General features: G+C 44.1%; 1 protein-coding gene across 2 annotated transcripts in view; it reads right to left on the bottom strand.

The window, feature by feature from the left end:
* The window catches only part of HCN4 (hyperpolarization activated cyclic nucleotide gated potassium channel 4), a 137,602-nt gene that overhangs the window by 15,744 nt on the left and 102,591 nt on the right, over positions 1-19,267 (bottom strand). The window contains exon 4 of one of the 2 annotated variants that reach the window (XM_081887610.1): positions 15,489-15,707. The exons of the other annotated variant lie outside the window; for it this stretch is intronic. Within the exon in view, the coding sequence (XP_081743736.1) occupies positions 15,489-15,707 (219 nt within the window). The remainder of the gene's footprint in view (positions 1-15,488; positions 15,708-19,267) is intronic. 2 annotated transcript variants of the gene reach the window in all.

Below are 19,267 nucleotides of genomic sequence, written 5' to 3'. Positions count from 1 at the left end.
AAATAGTTAAAAAGGTTACCCAATCAGGACCCAGGGGGTGGAGTCAGAGGGACTATAAAACCAGCTCTGGGAGGGGCTAAAGGGAAATTCGTTGGGAGTTGGGTGGTTGGTTGGAGTGGGAGTGAATTGGGATAGAGTCTGTGGGTAGGTTGAGTTAGTGTAGCGAAATAAGTTGAGTCAGGAACAGTTAGGAGCTAGGAAGACAAGTAAATATCTGAGAGGTGGTTTAGTGAGTGAGAGCAGGTAGCGGAAGTTATAGGTCTGGATAGGCACCCCATGATTGTAATTGACCGATACCGTTTATGAAACTGCACGCTTGTTAAACTGCAATAAATAAACAGAAGTTTATGTTCCAATTTAAACCTGACTGGACTCAGTATTGTACCAGGTAGGGCCTGGGTGGTGGCAGCGAGAAATAAAGTGGTGGCACAGGGATCAATAGACGGTGAAACGTCCGGGGACCCTGTGTGATCGCCACAGCATCTCCTCCAGCCCTACCTGGGGATTCAACCTGAGGCTGTTTGCATGCAGAACAGATGCTCTAACCCAGCCCTTCTCAACCTGTGGGTCCCCAGATGTTGTTGAACTACAACTCCCATCACCCCTAGCTAGCAAGGCCAGAGCTCAGGGATGATGGGAGTTGTAGTCCAACAACATCTGGGGACCCACAGGTTGAGAACCGCTGCTCTAACCCAAGCTAACAACCTGTCTCCTTTCAAACATAGCCCTTCAATTACAGCAATGAAGGGTCAAACATAACTTCCCCTACTCCAGAAGCAGCCACAGACACTAAGTTCTTGAATAGGGCATTGCAAGTGAAAGGAGAAGAAGGAGCAGCTTAATCTTTTCCAGGAGGTGGGCTTCTCCCCCCCAAAAGATACAGGACCCTGTGACTTCACACATGCCCCCCCATTGGAGAAAAGCAGTTGGGGGTTCAGAAAGGAAAATGACTGGCAGCAAAAGTGTTAAATCAAAGTGCTCCTTAGCCAAACTTCTATCATGAATGAAACCAAAAATAAAGGTTAAGGGATATATCTGCATGGAATTCTATATAGTGCACAGTGCCAGATTTATGTATAAGCTAAACAAGCTATAGCTTAGGACCCCACTCTCTTGGGGGCTCCCAAAAATATTAAAGGGGGGAAAAACTGGATGTACTTTGATAAAATACATATTTTGCTGTCTACAAATGGCTTTAGATACCTATTAGGTCCATAATTTACCATATAGCATGTATTCAACACAAAAACAGCGACAAATTGTTGTTGACAAAGGACAGCTGGACATATAAAGGGCCCCATTACCTTCAGTAGCTAAGGCCCTCATCAAACCTAAATCTGGCCCTTCTTCGAATTTTGCAATGTAGTTCCGCAGCCAAGTCATCATGTGTACAAAAATGCACACACCAGGGTAAAGTGAGAAGAAACATGCATGTAATGTAAATGACAGTCAAACATTAACTTGCTTCCAAATGCACTGGGCAACTTAATTTTAAAAGGCTTGCTCTTGGCACCTGCTTTAGGATCACCTCCTTAGAGGTTAGGTAATTGGTTACGTCATAGATTGTTAGTGAAGAAGACCACAAGGTCAGACCCCAGCCCTAACAAAATAATCTGTGGCATTGGGAGTGTGAGGACTTGAAGGTGAAAATTGTGCATTTGTGTATGCACTTACCCTGCACCTGGCGCCCTCCAGAGGTTGCTGAACTACATCTCCCATAATCTGTGACACCGGCGGTGCTGACTGGGATTGATAGGCCATGGAGTCCAACAATACCTGGAAGGCCACAGGTTCCCCTCCCTGTTCTACATAGCAATGCACTGTCTCTTTCTGCTGCCCAACCAGGACCAGGACTAGTGATGGGCAAGTGGCCTGGCAGTTGCCATTGCTGCCATCAGCTGGGTGCTTCAAGAGTTCCTTGCAAATTCTCAGAATCCCTCAAAGGCTGCTCCATTCTCTCCTCTGACTGCTATCCCAGAAAACAAACAAACAAACAAACAAACAAACAAACAAACAAACAAACACAAAAGCAAAACATCACTACATGGAATGGGGCTAAAGTAGGAGAATGCAGGAGTTGTAGGTCAAGAGATCTGGAGGGTACCAAGTTGATGAACTTTGCTGTGATTTAGCAATGGGGGACCTGTGGCCTTCCAGGTGCAAAATTCCTTGTGAAAATTCACCAGCGATTTTGTGTGAATTTATCCTAATCGACCCTTTTTTTATGTGCGGTTTCTGCTGCTGCGCACACATTTTCGCAAGCAATCTCTCCCAATCCAACGCATTTTTGTATGTTATTTTTAGCAATATCTTCTTTTCCACGAAGCCTTGCATATGTGTATTTGTGCACCTTACTTGGCCGCAGAGATGCATTGCCAGTTTTGGAGTGCAAATTTCAAAGGGGCTGCGTTTCAGCTCACATATTGTTTCAGAAAGTGCAGATTTGAAAGATTCAGCTTTAAATGCAAAGGGAATCACATTTCTCCATCCCTCTACACTGTTTCCCGCAAACACGAGTGTCACTCATTTGCTGCTGGGATGGCCTGTTCTAGCATGCCTTGCATGATAACCACCTGATGAAGCCAAAGATCAGGGAGGACGGCTTAATGTATTCAAGGAGGCAGAGTGGGTGCTGATGGGGTTTCCTGGAACTTCGCTGCCTCTTGTCTCGAGACGCCCACAGCTAAGATGGTCGAGAATATTCATGAGTGCTGCCACTAATGGCCCAAGTCAAATGGTTCACCTGCATTCTTAGTGGCTGGAAATCAATTACACTGCTATCAACTAATGGCTCTCTGTTGTAAGAGCACCTCACAATGCTTAACATTGTTCTCTGTATTGGATGTGCCTCTCTCAGGAAAAAGCAATATGGCCTCCTGTCAGCTGCCTAGATGCCGTTTTACAGGCATCTCTAAAACTACAACATTGTCTTTCCAAATACCAAACCGGGGCACTAGGGGCAATAACAGGGTATTGCTAGCTACTTAAAAAGACTGTGGTAGTTGGAGCAATTTGATTGAATTTTCATTTAAAAGCAAACCTACGGACTTCCGGTCGGCGCCAGCGTTAATGGCGGTCCTTGCTTCGAGCTCCGAAGCAGGACTGCTCCGTGAGTTCGGGTCTGACCCGCTACGGCGAGCGGGGGACCCCTAAAATCACAGGCGCTGAAGCCTGTGAACAAGGAGATTCGGTGGGCACCTTTGCGCCCCCCGGTATCGCGAAAGAGCCTTTTTAAAGGCTCCGGAGCAGCATCGGGTGTGAGCGCGGTGCTGAGGATCGCAACCCAGCTCACGGAGCGAAGCCGCGTCGCCATTGACGGAGAGCGCCGATTCCTTCCTGAAACTACCGATTGGAAACAACACCCGTGAGTAAGAACAGCAAACAAAGGGAACGGGACTTTAAAATTTAAGAAGATTTGGCTGAAAACGGGAGAGGCAAAAATTAAGGAAGTCTGCCCCCCGGAACTGCATGATTGACTGAGCAACGAAAAGAGTAAGCTGTGCTTAAAAGGGACGTTTTTATGCTTTTTAACTTTGTTAAACCTGACATCGGAAGAGGACCTCCCCCCCCAATGAGCAGGAGAGGGGGGGAAGAAATTTGACTTAATTTTATCTGCTTAAGAAAGGAGTTTTGAACGGGAAACCTTCCACTGCCGATACCTCTGGCCAGGCTGCCGGAACAGTGAGCGCCTGAAGTGAGCTGTCAAATTTGACTGAGGATACAAAGTAAGATTTATCTGATATAAAATAACAGGGCTTTAGTGGACAAAATTTGCAACATTTTAAATTGCTACAAAGTTTACTTGGACTTTCGCTTTTGGAACTTTGCATGGCTATTTCTTTCCCTGTTTCTTTGTCTTCGTACTGGATACAATGTACTCCCTCTAGAGGCTTAAAAGAGAGACTGCTGCATTGAGGTAGAAACAGTGGGATTTTCCAACTGCAACTGTTCCTGTGGGAACGACCTTGAGATATGAGCGGCCCACTGGATGAAATATCAACAAGATCCAAAGCAAAACAGGCTCAGGCTCAAAAGAAAAGAGGCTCCTTGACAGGAGCAACAGCAACACAGGAAAGAACAACAACGGTATCAATGGATTCAATGACACAGGCTCTACTCAGGATAAATGAATCTTTAGAATCACTTACTAGGCAATCAACAGAGAACTCCAAGAAACTGACTGAATTGACAACAAGATTGGATTTGAACACGACAATAATATCGACTAATACAGATTCTATAAACCGTTTAATTCAGGAAAGTACAGAGACGAGGAAAATAGCCGAAAGCGCGAGGACCACGGCCGAGGAAACCAAAGGGAAATTTGTTCCTATTGCAAAGAAGGTACACGAGCATGATGAAGCCCTGGCCCTCATGGAATTGGAGAGGAAAGGCAAGAATTTGAAATTGAGATTGGTACCTGAGGAGGAGGAGGACAAGCTCGGGGAATTCCTTACAGACAAGTTCCAAGAATCTTGGAGTGAAGAGTTGGGGGAAGAGGAAGAGGATTTTACAATAACTACAGCCTTCCGGATTGGCAGAAAGCAAGGTAAGAAGCCAAGGGATTGCTTAATAACTCTCAGATCCAAGGAAGAAAGAGATAAAATACTGAACCTACATTTCCAGAGGGCATTGATTATTAAAAATTCCCAAATACAGATCTTCAAAGATATTCCTAGATACTTTTTGGAGGTCAGAACACAATTTAAAGACCTAGTCGACTTACTAAAACAAAACAACATTCAATTCAGGTGGGAATTCCCACAAGGGTTGTCCTTCAACTTCAAAGGGAAAAAAAATCAAAATAAAAACAATTCAAGACAAAGAACACTTTTTGGAGAGAAACCGTGAGGACTTTCAGAAAGGAACTGTAGAGAGGGAAACACTGGATATTACAAACCTATCGTTTGGATTGAACCCAGCACCGACCGACGAGGAACAAGAACTTGGAGTAGTGGGTGGGAAAAATACCCAATAACAAAAATGTCTCTGCAACTTCTGAGTTGGAACTGCAATGGTCTAAACCATCCCCGAAAAAGAGACCAAGTTTTTCACATACTAAAGAAAGAACAGCTAGATATAATTTGCTTGCAAGAAACCCATATTGCCAGGATACACAGGAAACTTTTGATAAATAAGAGATTAGGACTGGAATTTGTTTCCTCAGACAAAGTCAAGAAAAGAGGGGTGGTGATTTATGCCAAGGAAAAGTGGGAACCAAAAATGATCTTTAAAGATGATGAAGGAAGATACCTGGCAGTAGAAATTCAAATTCAAGGAGAAAAGATCTTAATTGTTGGAGTTTATGCACCCAATGAGGGGAAGGCAGAGTTTTTCAAGAAGTTGCATGAGACCTTAATGGACTTTATGGACTTTAAAATTATAATGATGGGAGATTTCAACGGAGTTGTCTCCACAAACATGGACAAGGCACAAAGACAAGTAATATCCAAGGATGGGAGACTACCAAAGACCTTTTTCGAACTCACTGACACCATGGACTTGATTGACATTTGGAGAACTAGGAACCCTCTGGAAAGAGAGGGAACCTTCTTCTCGGAAGCAAAAATGACCTGGACTAGAATTGATCAAATTTGGATTTCTAGCAGTCTGGCACCAAGAGTGAAAAAAACAGAAATCTGCACAAAAACCTGCTCCGACCATAATGCAGTCAAGATGGAAATGAAATTAACAACGGCTGGAACCTTCAGATGAAGAATGAATGACACCCTATTTAGAGATGAAGAAATTTATCATAAGGCCCAAAAAATATTGAAGGATTACTTTGAGATAAATTTGAGAACTGAGGTGGAAAAAAGAATAGTATGGGACGCAAGTAAGGCCGTGATGCGTGGATTCCTAATTCAGCAAAATTCTATAAAAAGGAAGAAACAAAATGAGAAGAAGGAAAAGATTTTGAACCAGATAAAGGAAGGAGAAAAGAAACTGAGATCTAAACCGAAGTCTCACGAGATTTTAAGAGAAATAAAGTACCATCAGACGCAATACATGGAATTGATGAATCAAGAAATAGAATGGAAGATAAAGCAAATGAGACAAAGGACATTTGAATCGGCAGACAAATGTGGGAAACTGCTGTCATGGCAACTGAAAAAGAGGCAAAAGTTAAATACGGTGACATCCCTGGAAATAGATGGGAAAATTATCAATAAACCAAATGAAATAAGCAACTGTTTTCAAAGTTTCTTCAAAAAACTTTACGCACAAGGGCCTACAAATGAACAAGAAATAGAAGAATTCGTCAAAAAATATGGACTATCAAAGATTTCAGAACAAAATAAAAGGATTTTGAATGAAAAAATTACAGAACAAGAAATAGAGGGTGCCATCCAGAATATGAAATTGGGGAAATCACCAGGACCAGATGGTTTGACTGCAAAATACTACAAAGATCTTAAAGAATGGCTAATACAGCCATTGAAGGAAGTATGCAACCAGATACTAGAGGGGAAAAAGGCTCCTGAATCGTGGAAAGACGCATTTATCTCACTTATACCGAAGACAGAAACTGAGAAACATCAAGTTAAAAACTACCGCCCTATATCACTCTTGAATGTGGATTATAAAATTTTTGCAGATGTTTTAGCAAAAAGATTCAAGAGAGTTTCGATGGAGGAGATTCATAAGAACCAAACAGGCTTTCTCCCAGGGAGACATATGTCAGAAAATGTGAGGAACATTATAGATATTTTGGAGATGCTAGAGGTGGACATTAATAGGAAGGCAGTTCTGATCTTTGTGGACGCGGAGAAGGCCTTTGACAACATTTCTTGGAAATTTATGAAGAAGACTCTCCATGGGATGGGGGTAGGTCAAGGGTTTGAAAACGGTATAGGTGCAATATATTCTGAACAAAGAGCGAAATTAATTGTGAACAATGTGGTAATGGATGAGATACCAATAGAGAAAGGTACACGACAGGGATGTCCTATATCCCCTTTACTGTTTATATCGGTCCTGGAGGTTTTATTAAACATGATTAGGAAGGACCAGCTGGTAAAAGGAATACAGGTCGGATCCAAACAATATAAGTTAAGGGCATTTGCAGATGATTTAGTGCTAACTTTGCAACAGCCAGAAGCTAGTACCAAAAGAGTTTTAGAATTAATGGAGATATTCGGCCAGGTCGCAGGATTTAAAGTGAACAAACAGAAAACAAAGGTGCTGGAAAAAAATCTAACAAAAGAGGAGAAAGATAGGTTTCAAAGTGAAACTGGGTTGGAAATAGAAAAAAAGGTTAAGTACCTGGGGGTAAATCTGACATCAAAAAATGTGAACTTATTTAAAGACAACTATGAAAAATGTTGGACAGAAGTTAAGAAAGATTTAGACATATGGTCTAGGCTGAAACTTTCCTTGTTAGGCCGAATTGCTGTTATTAAGATGAATGTATTGCCAAGAATGTTGTTTTTATTTCAGACGCTACAGATTCTAGACAAAATGGACTGTTTCAAGAGGTGGCAGAAAGATATCTCTAAATTTGTCTGGCAGGGCAAAAAGCCCAGAATAAAATTTAAGATCTTAACCGATGCAAAAGATAGAGGGGGCTTTGCCCTGCCAGACTTAAGACTTTATTATGAATCAGCAGCCTTTTGCTGGTTGAAGCAATGGCTACTTCTTGAAGACACAGACATTCTTGATCTGGAAGGATATGATAATAGTTTTGGTTGGCATGCATATTTGTGGTATGACAAGGTAAAGGTGTATAAAAGCTTTAAGAACCATATTGTCAGGAAAGCATTGTATAATGTTTGGAATAGATACAAGGATTTATTGGAAAGTAAAACCCCTAGGTGGTTGTCACCAATGGAAGCGAAAGCAGTGAAAAAAATTAACATGGACTCTAATTGGCCTAAGTACTGTGAAATTCTAGAATATGATAGCGAAAGACTGAAGCTACAAAGTTTTGAGAAGCTAAAGCATAAAGTTCGAGACTGGTTACATTACCGTCAGATAAATGAGATGTTTAAGCAGGACAGGAAACTTGGTTTTCAGAAGGAGAGGTCAAAGTTAGAAACAGAATTGTTAGAATCCAATACTAAAAACGTATCTAAAATGTATAATTTGCTGCTGAAATGGAATACACAGGATGAAACAGTGAAATCAGCTATGATTAAATGGGCACAGGATATTGGTCATGACATTATGTTTGACGACTGGGAACAGTTATGGACCACCGGTGTTAAATTTACGGCATGTAATGCCCTGAAAGAGAATATAATGAAAATGATCTATAGGTGGTACATGACCCCAGTCAAACTTGCAAAGATTTACCATCTGCCCAATAACAAATGTTGGAAATGTAATGAGGCTGAAGGTACCTTTTACCATCTTTGGTGGACCTGCCCAAAGATTAAGGCCTACTGGGAAATGATCTATAATGAAATTAAGAAAGTCCTTAAGTGGACATTTGTAAAGAAACCGGAGGCTTTTCTCTTGGGCATGGTCGGCCAATTGGTATTAAAGAAGGATAAGCCATTCTTTATGTATGCAACCACGGCAGCAAGAATCCTGTTGGCAAAGTATTGGAAGATGCAAGAATTACCTACTCTGGAAGAATGGCAATCGAAGGTGATGGAATATATGGGACTGGCAGAGATGACCGGCAGAATCCGTGACCAGAGGAAAGAGACAGTGGAAGAGGACTGGGGGAAATTTAAAACATATCTAAAAAATTACTGTAAAATTGTGGACTGATAAGATGTTAAGGGGTAGGAAACAAAGAACTACAGCTGTAAATCTTAAACCTTAAGGAAATTCAAAAGGGACTTATCTAAAGACTGATTGATGAGTTGCTCGAAAAATGGTAAAACAAGGATGTGGCGAAGGGAAGGCATGGGGAAGTCAATTTTTGTTGTTTGTTTTTGATGTTTGTGTTTGTTTTGTATTGTCATTAATATGTGTAAAAAACTAATAAAAATATTTAAAAATAAATAAATAAATAAAAGCAAACCTACGAATTCACACTTTCAGAAACAGGACAGAAACTGAAAGGCAGCCCATCTTTTGAAATTTGCACTTCCGAGAATTTTGCAATGCAGTTCTGCAGCCAAGTCATGTGTACAAAAATGCACACACCAGGGTAAAGTGAGGAGAAACATGCATATATAGGTGAAAGCAGCCTACAAAAATGCCTTATATTAGGGGAGTGCTGCTTTGCAAAAAAAGGTGTGGCTTAGGAGAAATTCATACTAAAACACTGATGGATTTTCATGAGGATGTTTTAAATCAATCAATCAATCAATCAATCAATCAATCAATCACAAACTGAATTTAAGATTGGAAAAAAGAGGGGGGGAATAGATAAACCAAAGCAATAGATTGACCTCTCCCTAGTGTTAAGGCATGTTTTCATCTCTGAACTTGATTCCGGAGAATAGATAAAGAAAGAGCTTTAAAAAATACATCGAAAAAACTTGACAGTATCAGAACCTTGTACCAGGTAAATGCCATAATTCTTCCTGTTGCCTCTTCCTTGTACACACAGGGCAGTCTCCTGCAGATGTTCAAATGAGGGTGACAGAACAGTTCTGTCAATATTTCCCACTCCAGAGTGGGACAAGGCTAGCCAATGGAGCTGGAGTCCTAAACACCTCAGGACTCTAACTCCCACCAACCCTGTCCATAAGCCAAGCTGACTGGGACTGATGGGAGCTGAAATCCAACAACATCTGGAGAGCACTGCATAGGCTAGCCTTGCCCTAGGGGCATCACACATTTTGCTCATTGTCCTGCCTTGCATTCTTGGCCAAAGCTGAAGAGCTCAGCTATGGCAGCAGATGGAGAGGATAGGATGGGGCGTCAGATAAGATGGCTTGATGAAGAACACACATTTAAGAAGTTCATTTACTCTAGCCTTCACCAAATCTTTTAGACTACAACTCCCATCAGCCCCAGTCAGCTTACACAGAAAATTTGACATTCCATGAAGCAAGTGGTATGGCTAGTTTTGAAATCTCCTCCCTGAGATACTTTTGGTCTACAGTTTTTTAAACGAGGGCAGAAGTTCACAATGTGACCTTCCACTTGCAGAAATAAAGAAATAGCACAGTCAAGGAAGGGCTTACCATGTGATCTTTCTGAATGTGCATTTTAGCTCTAGAGAACAACTCCCAGGCAACCCATCACTGCTGTCTCCAGCAGGGACAAGATGATGCAAAGATGACTTTTTAACACCCCTTCTTTTTCTGTTTCAGATGTTCTGCACCAGACCTTCTCAGTCTGGTGCCCTCCAGATGCAGTTGAACCAAAAGTCCTGCCATCCCTGACCACTGGTGGTGCTGGCCATTGCAAAATGGAGTTGTAATCCAAAACATCTACTGTGCACCTGGTTGGGGAAAGCTCTGGTTGGTCCACTCAGCTGCAAACCTTTTGAAGCCACACTGTTCTGCTTAAAATATCCTTGGATGCATACATGTTCCTAAACTGAATGGTTGGGACTGTAAATCACCCAGTGTCCTCATTTCCAACAAGGCTATTCAGAGTTCTAGCAAGGCCGGCTGGAAGTAAATATTCATTAGGTGTAGGCCATCCGTTGCCCCATTGTCTCCCACAGGAAATTGAATAATCTCTCTTCTCGGTGGCTATATTTCTTCAGACACCCTGGGGAAATAACATTTCTTTGAAACGCATCCAAAGATACGTCTCGTGAGACACCGTTCGATGGATCTGCTTATGCCTGAAAGATATCCTGACACAATGAGGTTGGATCCATGCAGGGCTTTGTTAGCATAACGTTCCTGTTCTCAGGTGTTTGCTTTTCATTAAAACCCACCCTCCTCCTCCTTCCTCTTCCCTTGAGATCTGTCGCCCAGGAATCCATCCATCACCATTATTGACCTGGATCAAGCCAGAAAGGCAAGCTCTACAGCTGACTTCAAAATTGGTTCAAACTTTTAAGGAAACACTCACCTAATATGATTCACATAAGGTAAAGGTAAAGGGACCCCTGACCATTAGGTCCAGTCGTGACCGAGTCTGGGGTTGCAGCGCTCATCTCGCTTTATTGGCCGAGGGAGCCAGTGTACAGCTTCCAGGTCATGTGGCCAGCATGACTAAGCCGCTTCTGGCGAACCAGAGCAGCGCATGGAAACGCCGTCTACCTTCCTGCTGGAGCGGTACCTATTTATCTACTTGCACTTGACGTGCTTTCGAACTGCTAGGTTGGCAGGAGCTGGGACCGAGCAACGGGAGCTCACCCCGTCACGGGGATTCAAACCGCTGACCTTCTGATCAGCAAGTCCTAGGCTCTGTGGTTTAACCCACAGCACCACCCGCATCCCATGATTCACATAGCTTTTTCCTATTCACAGTGCTCTTCCTTTACTTAAGGACACTCTGGGTGGGATTCAACGTAAAGTTAAGTGGGCTATGCATGTGTATAACGAGATCAGTTTATGCAACATGACATTTCCCCTCTCCCCTCCTCCTGTACACCTCCTAAACTTATTTGGGCTTTCCCTCAAACCTCCAAAGCAGATTTAGGGGGCACGGGGTGGGGTGTGTGTGACATAACGAAAAGGTCCCGTTGTGTGAACAGACTTTGCTCCACACATGAAACAACTTTGTTGTATCCCACCCAAATGGTCACTATTCAGGGGTGGGATTCAATCAACTATCAGCAATCTCAGGTTGAACAACTGCAGTTGACTTCTAGCTCTTGGGCAAGGAACCCACCTTCCACTCTCCCCCAAACATTTGTAAGGAAAGTGATAGAGAAATGTGCTGGGAAGTGTAGGGTAACTTTTGCTCAATGTAACATTGTCTAACCTCCCCACAAACATCAGAACAATCAGAACGTTTTGTAAACAAATCATGACCAGATGCTCAGTAAACAGATCATCTGGAAGCAGCCTTATTACCCAGATAATTGTACTGTAGTACCTTGGGTTAAGTACTTAATTCGTTCCGGAGGTCCATACTTAACCTGAAACTGTTCTTAACCTGAAGCACCACTTTAGCTAATGGGGCCTCCCGCTGCTGCCACGCCGCCGGAGCACGATTTCTGTTCTCACCCTGAAGCAAAGTTCTTAACCTGAAGCACTATTTCTGGGTTAGCGGAGTCTGTAACCTGAAGCGTATGTAACCTGAAGTGTATGTAACCCGAGGTACCACTGTATTGTTTTAGTCATTTTGTAAACCACTTTGAGGTTTTCTACAAACAGGCGGTGCATGAATCTTATGAAATGAATAAATAAAATAAGTAAAATTCGCTCCCACTTTGGTTCCAGGCATAATGCAAAGTGCTGCTTCTGATCTTTAAAAAGACCTAAACATGCTGGAACCAGAGCAACTGAAGGTTCTCTTGCTCCTGTGTAAACTGAGGTGAACATCTGACACACCACTTCAGGCACCATCACCTGCAGAGGTCAAATGCATGACTACTGGAGAGAGGACTTTTTCTGTGATCCTAGGAAAAGCCTATCCTGTTTTCATGAAATTTCAGTGGGGACGTTGATTTGTTTGGTTAGTTCATCTGCCGCTGACATTTCAACTGCTGCTCTTAATGTCATTGTTGATGGGCATGACTTCCAGTTCTATTCATATAGTTTTAATGTTTTTTAATGAAATTTTGCTAAGCCATCTTGAACTGCAACTATGGTTGAAAGGCAGTGCCCTGTTTATTATAATAAATCAATGCAAAAAAAGAAAATTGTAATAATGAAGGAAGATTTGGTATCTGAGGGGAATAAATATTTGATACACACACAAGCTAAGTTTGCCCTAGCAACTAGGAAGCCCAAAGAATTGGACATAATTTTGCCTTGCAAAATGGTGTACATTGTGCTGGGGACGCTCTATGGAGAAACCAGATAGATACCAGTTTTTATCCCTCTCAGGGACTCTAATTGAACTGAAGGTTGGAAGATTCGGGACAGAGAAAAGAAAGGACTTCACACAGCATGCAGTTAGACTATGGAATTCTACAAGGGGCAATCATGGCCATCAACTTGGATGGCCTTAAAAGAGGATTGGACAAATTCTTGGAGGAGAAGCTACCAGTGGCTACTGGCCATGATACATATATATTTCTGAATACCAGTTGCTGGAAACAGCAGGATGAGGTGGTGCTATTACACACAGGTCCTGCTTGCTGGCTTCCTAGATCAGGTAACTGGTTGGCCTCTGTGAAAACAGGATGCTGGACCACATGGGTCTGATCTACAGTAAACTGTCAGACCACTATCATCTCCTTGTGTGTCTCCTGCACCGTATTCAGAATGTTATCTCCCTGTACCTGCAACATTTTTCCTCCAGAAAACACACTGCACTACCACTTGTACTGATGCTAAAAAACAACAACATCGCAAATAGGTGGAGCAGGAGGCAGTGACAGGTGGAGCCAACTCATTTTGGTTTTGCCCCCATCTTCATCTCGCTTGCCTAGTTCTGCAAGGGACAACACAGAGGCTGAAGAGGAAGCTGGCTGGCAGGCAGGCAGGGCTACCCCTGAACTGGATGAAAATAAGTAAGAAGGCAGGCAGGTGGCTGAGTGCAGACCGAGGTTGACGGAGAAGCGCCTCACCCACCCTAATGGAGCAGCCTCCAATGGCTATGGCACCATGGCCTCTCTGGTGCAAGCATTTGTAGAACAGCACCAGCAGCAATTTCCCTTCCACTCCTGGATCCAGCATGTTCTGCTAAAAATATATATATGTGCATCCCTATCTCTTGTCACACACAGAGAGACATTTGGCTTTTGTCCTTGCCATCGTCAATTATTTCTACCCACTTATCACTCCTTCCAGGTGCAACACAAAAATTAAAAAGACATGTTTCTGCCCGCAGATCTGAAGTAACACACTGGGGGGGGGGAGGTGGTAAATGTGTTGGAAAACGGCACACTTAGCCGGTCTCGTCCCCCAAGATGTTCAGCGGGACAGATGGGGAAGCACCCCTTGGGCCCAGAATCTTTCCTGGTGGCTTCCTCTAATGCAGGCATGGGGAATCCTTGGCCCTCTAGATGTCACCGAGCTACCACTTCTGACAGACTCCTGTGTAATTATATTTCATTTTAGGCAATGCTAGTGATGTTTGAAGGGACGCGGGTGGCGCTGTGGGTTAAACCACAGAGCCTAGGACTTGCCGATCAGGAGGTTGGTGGTTCGAATCCCCATGACAGGGTGAGCTCCCGTTGCTCGGTCCTTGCTCCTGCCAACCTATAGCAGTTCAAAAGCACGTCAAAGTGCAAGTAGATAGATAGGTACCGCTCTGGCAGGAAGGTAAAGGGTGTTTCCATGCGCTGCTCTGGTTCGCCAGAAGCGGCTTAGTCATGCTGGCCACATGACCCGGAAGCTGTACGCCAGCTCCCTCGGCCAATAAAGCAAGATGAGCGCCGCAACCCCAGAGTCAGCCACGACTAGACCTAATGGTCAGGGGTCCCTTTACCTTTACCTAGCAATGTCTGAATGAGACCAAATGGGTGGTGGGGAACTCAAGGCAGCTCCAGCTTCTAAGCTTTTGAACTCTGCTATTCATAGATACAAATTACGAGCCAACCAAGTTTTATTTTTAAAACCTATCAGAGAACAAGGAAGCATGAACCACTAAACAGCAGATAATGATTTTGGACCTAGGTAGGTGGTGCATAGGGAATATAGGAAGTTACAATCCACAGAGAGAGAGTGATTATTTGTCCACCTTCCTTACCGTTGCCTACTCTGATGGGCAGTAGCTCTTAGGGGCCTCTGGCTGAGAGAGGTCTTTCCCACCAATTGCTACTTTATCCTGTTGAGCTGGAGATACCAGGGGTTGAAGCTGAGACCTTCTGCATGCAGAGCACCACGGCACAAAGGTCCCTCCCCAGAATATGTGAGAGGGGGAAAATCAACCGGTCACAGAGTGCCCAGTTATACCAAACGGCAAAGAGCCCCCACCCCAACTCACAGCCCCCCAAAATAGGAAATCACAACAAACTCAACACCAAAACTCAGAAAAAGTCAACTCAGAGCCAAGCCCCACAGACTGACCTAAAAATGTACCTATTCAACAACACATCGTGGCATGAAGCAATCATAGCCAAAAAGCAGAGGACAAAATACAGACACAAAAAAAGTATTGTATCCACACCCCCCCCCCCCCGCCAAATAGCCATCAGAGTGGAATGGCTAATTTGCTAGTGTAATTTATATGAACAGGAGCTGGCATGATGATTCTGCTTTTCTGCATGCATCCGTACAGTTTTCATGTGTTTTCTTGCTTGTACACAATCAAATTCTGCGGATCGCACATGACAAAGGTGTTTCTTAGTATCCAAGGGGGTGTACACACCTTACATTTAAAGCACAATTAAAGCACATGACTTCCCCCCACGAATTCTGGGAACTGTAGCTGACCCATCACAGAACAATTCCCAGCACCCTTAACTAACTTGCTCAAATGCTCCTTCGCTTGTAGGGTAAAGCTGGGTGTTTGAACACACACACACACACACACACTGCAACTGTCCACAAGGCAGAGTAGCTTACCTTCTCCTGATACTGCCGACGCGAGGAGTCCAAAGACTGGATGAGGGCTGTGGCGTGGCCGATGAACATGGCATAGCAGGTGGCCCCGACAATCATGCTCAGCATAGTGAGCCATACGTCGGACATGCCCACTGGGGCTTGCTGCCCATAGCCGATACACAGCATGTGGCTCATAGCCTTGAACAGCGCATAGGAATATTGCTTCCCCCAGGAGTCATTCTAAAGAGACAGACAGACAAGAGTTACAAGACACAAGGAGGACAAAGCCTGCGAGGACTTTGCAAAACAGATCTGCACATACAGTTGTACACTGGATCCCAAACACCTTGCGAGTCGAACGTTTTGGCTCCCAAGCACCGCAAACCCAGAAGTGAGTGTTCTGGTTTGCAAACGTTTTTTGGAACCCAAACGTCTAACGTGGCTTCTGATTGGCTGCAGGAGCTTCCTGCAGCCAATCAGAAGTCACGCCTTGGTTTCTGAATGTTTTGGAAGTCAAATGGACTTCTGGAACGGATTCTGTTCGACATCAGAGGTACGGCTGTAGCTCTACCACATGCCAGCTCTGTGGTGGTGCTATTATTATTATTTGATTGATTTTGCTCAGCATACATGGCAGCACAGGTCTAGATATGCCACTGCTAGTAAAATGCTCACCAATCCCTTTGGCGCTTGAAAGGACTTTACTGGAAATTGGCAAGGGGCACCTTTGGGCAACTGCCAGGGCCCCTGCGCCTGGCAGAGTCCTGGCCTGGCACTCCAAGCAGTGAGAGGTGGCTGGATCTGTCCACCCCTTTAATTTCCCCACAGTGCACCTGACCTAGAATTGCTTTGTGTGAAAATAAAAGAGTGGGCAGACCCTGTCAAGCAGGCAAGTGAGCTCTCCAGGGTCCACAGAGAGAGGACCTGCTCAAATCAGGAACTGGTCATGAAGAAAATCCCTCCTTTGGAAACAGAGCAGTATTTGGAGATGAGGAGCACCTTTTGCATCCTAAAACGGGCAGGCTTTTACACAGAAGATAGGCACAAACAAATATTCCCCCACAGACAATTATGCAGACATATATGCACACAGATGATCCAATGACATGCAGCTTGACCATGTGCCAGGAATCTTGTGCACCCTATTTTATACCGCCAGTTGGCAAATATACTGTGCAGATGTTACACCATTGATTGCAAAATCCATTTCGCACTATTTTACAAAGCTATTTCCGACTTGGGAGGAGAGGGGGTTGCGGGCTAATCCCTCCCACACACACGCGGGGGCCGGCCTTTGCCCCCGCGTGAACAGGGAATCCCTGGGCGTGTCTCCGACCCGGCCCGCCAATCAGCGGGTCGGGGAGGTGGGGCCTAGCCTATTTAAGGCCAGGCACGCCCGGGGACCGCCCTCTTTCCCCCTTTCCAGCCATGAGGTTTTCCCATCCCACCCACCCTTAGGTTAGGCTAGCTATGACCTTACTATGGACTTTGGTTGGTCGCCGCAAGGGGCCTGGTAGGAATTTTTCCAACTTGGCGCATTTTGAGCCTTTTGGTTTTTTCGCCTACCTCGTAGCAAATGTCACAACTTCCGAGGTAATGGTGGTTAGGCATTGGCAGGGGTTAATTGTTATGCAAATGAATGGGGGGGAAGGAAGCGCCATCACCTTCCCCCCCAATGAAAGGGGTAGTCCGGTAGAGGACTCCAGGGGGCGTTGCCTTGTCCGAAACCTAGGGAGGTAAGGGCCTCCGGCACGCCCCCGAGTGGTGACACCCGTGGGATCCTAGTTGGCGTACTTCAACAGGACTCCCATGGCTTGTGGATAACCCTTCCCGGTCTTCATGCCGGGTAGTCGATAGGAGCCAATGCCTAAAGCCAATACCTTTCAATTCTGTAATCAATAAAGTTGTGGCCTTTTTATGCCCATTAACCTTAAATAATGTGTCCAGTGTCTTCATTTCACATGGGGGAGGGGACTTGCCACGCAACATGTATTGCACACTATTCTGAACCATCTGTTTGCAAAATCCATTTCACGCTGCTTTACACAGCCTATTGCAAAATCTATTGCACTCTGTCAACATGCCTTTCCAAAACAGGTAGGTACCTCTTCCAGAAGACTTCCCTGCATTAAACGGTGTTGCTTTCATTCAAACAGCCTCATGAAAACATGAGCACGCCTTCTCATTCAGCAAAGGGCATTTGCTAAACTTCCAGTACTCTCTTAACAGTATCATCTGGACCTCCTCACATCTTATGATGGGGTATTTCCCCTGAAACCCATAAAATGTAGACTTTTTAAACCTTCCCCTGTGTTAACCACCTTTCCCACCCCACATAATGAGAACGACGAAAGGGTGTGGTCGTTGATTATGCTGGTCTCCCTGTCCTGCTTTTGCATTCCTAATTAATTCACCTGATAAAATAATGATAAATGAATCAACCTTCCCTTCTGAAACACTGAATGGCACCCCTGATGCAGAGATAAGTATGCTGCAGATAAAATGTGGTAATCACACCAGAGCTTGAAACCCGGCCAACTAGGGGTTCTTAAAACAATCAGTTGCTGGCTTTTACAAGTAGCAATACTTACTTTTAACAGTACATTGCAATCACCAACCCACCTTTAAAACGCTCCTTGAATAAGCACAATTCCTAGGAGTGTGCCGAATATTCTCAAATTTCAATTGCAGGGTCAGAAACAGAAATTTTGGATAAAGGATAAAGATTGTCTCCCCAGAAACACTTATTTTATTTATTTATTTTTTTAAAAATCCGTTTGCCGCTATTGTTCCATTTATGTACAATAGTTTTGGCATTACCCCCCCCCCCAAAAAAAACCCCTCCTACTTCTTCATTCTGATTTAGTCAGTCACATTGGTGAGCATCCGGTCAGGGATTATGTAGCAAAAAGATATGTTCTGTATTCAAATCCAGCCATGTAACAACATCACTGGGGGCAACTAAGAGTGAAGGCAGGGCTTCCTGGAGGAATCACATGGATCATAGGAGTCAACTCCTAGGGGTCGAGGTCCCTTTGTCCCCCCATAAAATATTTAAGGGGGCCAGGACTTCCCAAAGTTAATGGGCACTGTGTTTACTACCCCTAGCCGATGGGGAAATGAGCCTACAGGACCTATAAATTCATGAGGGATAAGACTATCAGTGACTACTAATCCTGATGGCAAAGCTTCTGAAAGCCAGTTGCTGGAAGCTGCAGAAGGGAACCGTGCTGCTGTGCTCAGGTCTAGCTTGCGTGATTCCATGGGAATTTGGTTGGCCCCTGTGAGAATAGGATGCTGGAGTTGATGGCCCACTGGCCTGATCCTGCAAGTCTCTTCTGATGTTCCCATGACCTGCTAAGCCCAACTGAAGACTTGGGGCCCTTTTCTCCCCACTGCAGCTCTCAGCATTGTGGGAAGTGCTCCTGTGCCATGTAATAATAATAATAATAATAATAATAATAATAATAATAATAATAGTAATAATAATAATAATTTTTATTTATACCCCACCCTCCCTGGCCAGAGTCAGGCTCAGGGTGGCTAACACCAGTAAAACTACAGTAAAAACATAAAAGGGGGGGGACCAATTTAAAATACGGGTTAAAATGCAATTTAATATGCAGCCTCATTTTAAAAGTAGCCCATAGATCAAAACCATAAGGGCAGGGAAACATAAGGGTCAGAATGAGTCCAAACCAAAGGTCAGGCAGAACACCTCCATCTTGCAGGCCCTGTAGAAAGATGTCAAGTCCTGCAGGGCCCTGGTCTCTTGTGACAGAGCGTTCCACCATGTCAGG

Source organism: Podarcis melisellensis (assembly GCF_964234715.1).
Source record: "Podarcis melisellensis genome assembly, chromosome: 14".
NCBI classification, from domain to species: domain Eukaryota; kingdom Metazoa; phylum Chordata; class Lepidosauria; order Squamata; family Lacertidae; genus Podarcis; species Podarcis melisellensis.
This window is presented reverse-complemented; position numbering and strand designations above follow the sequence as displayed.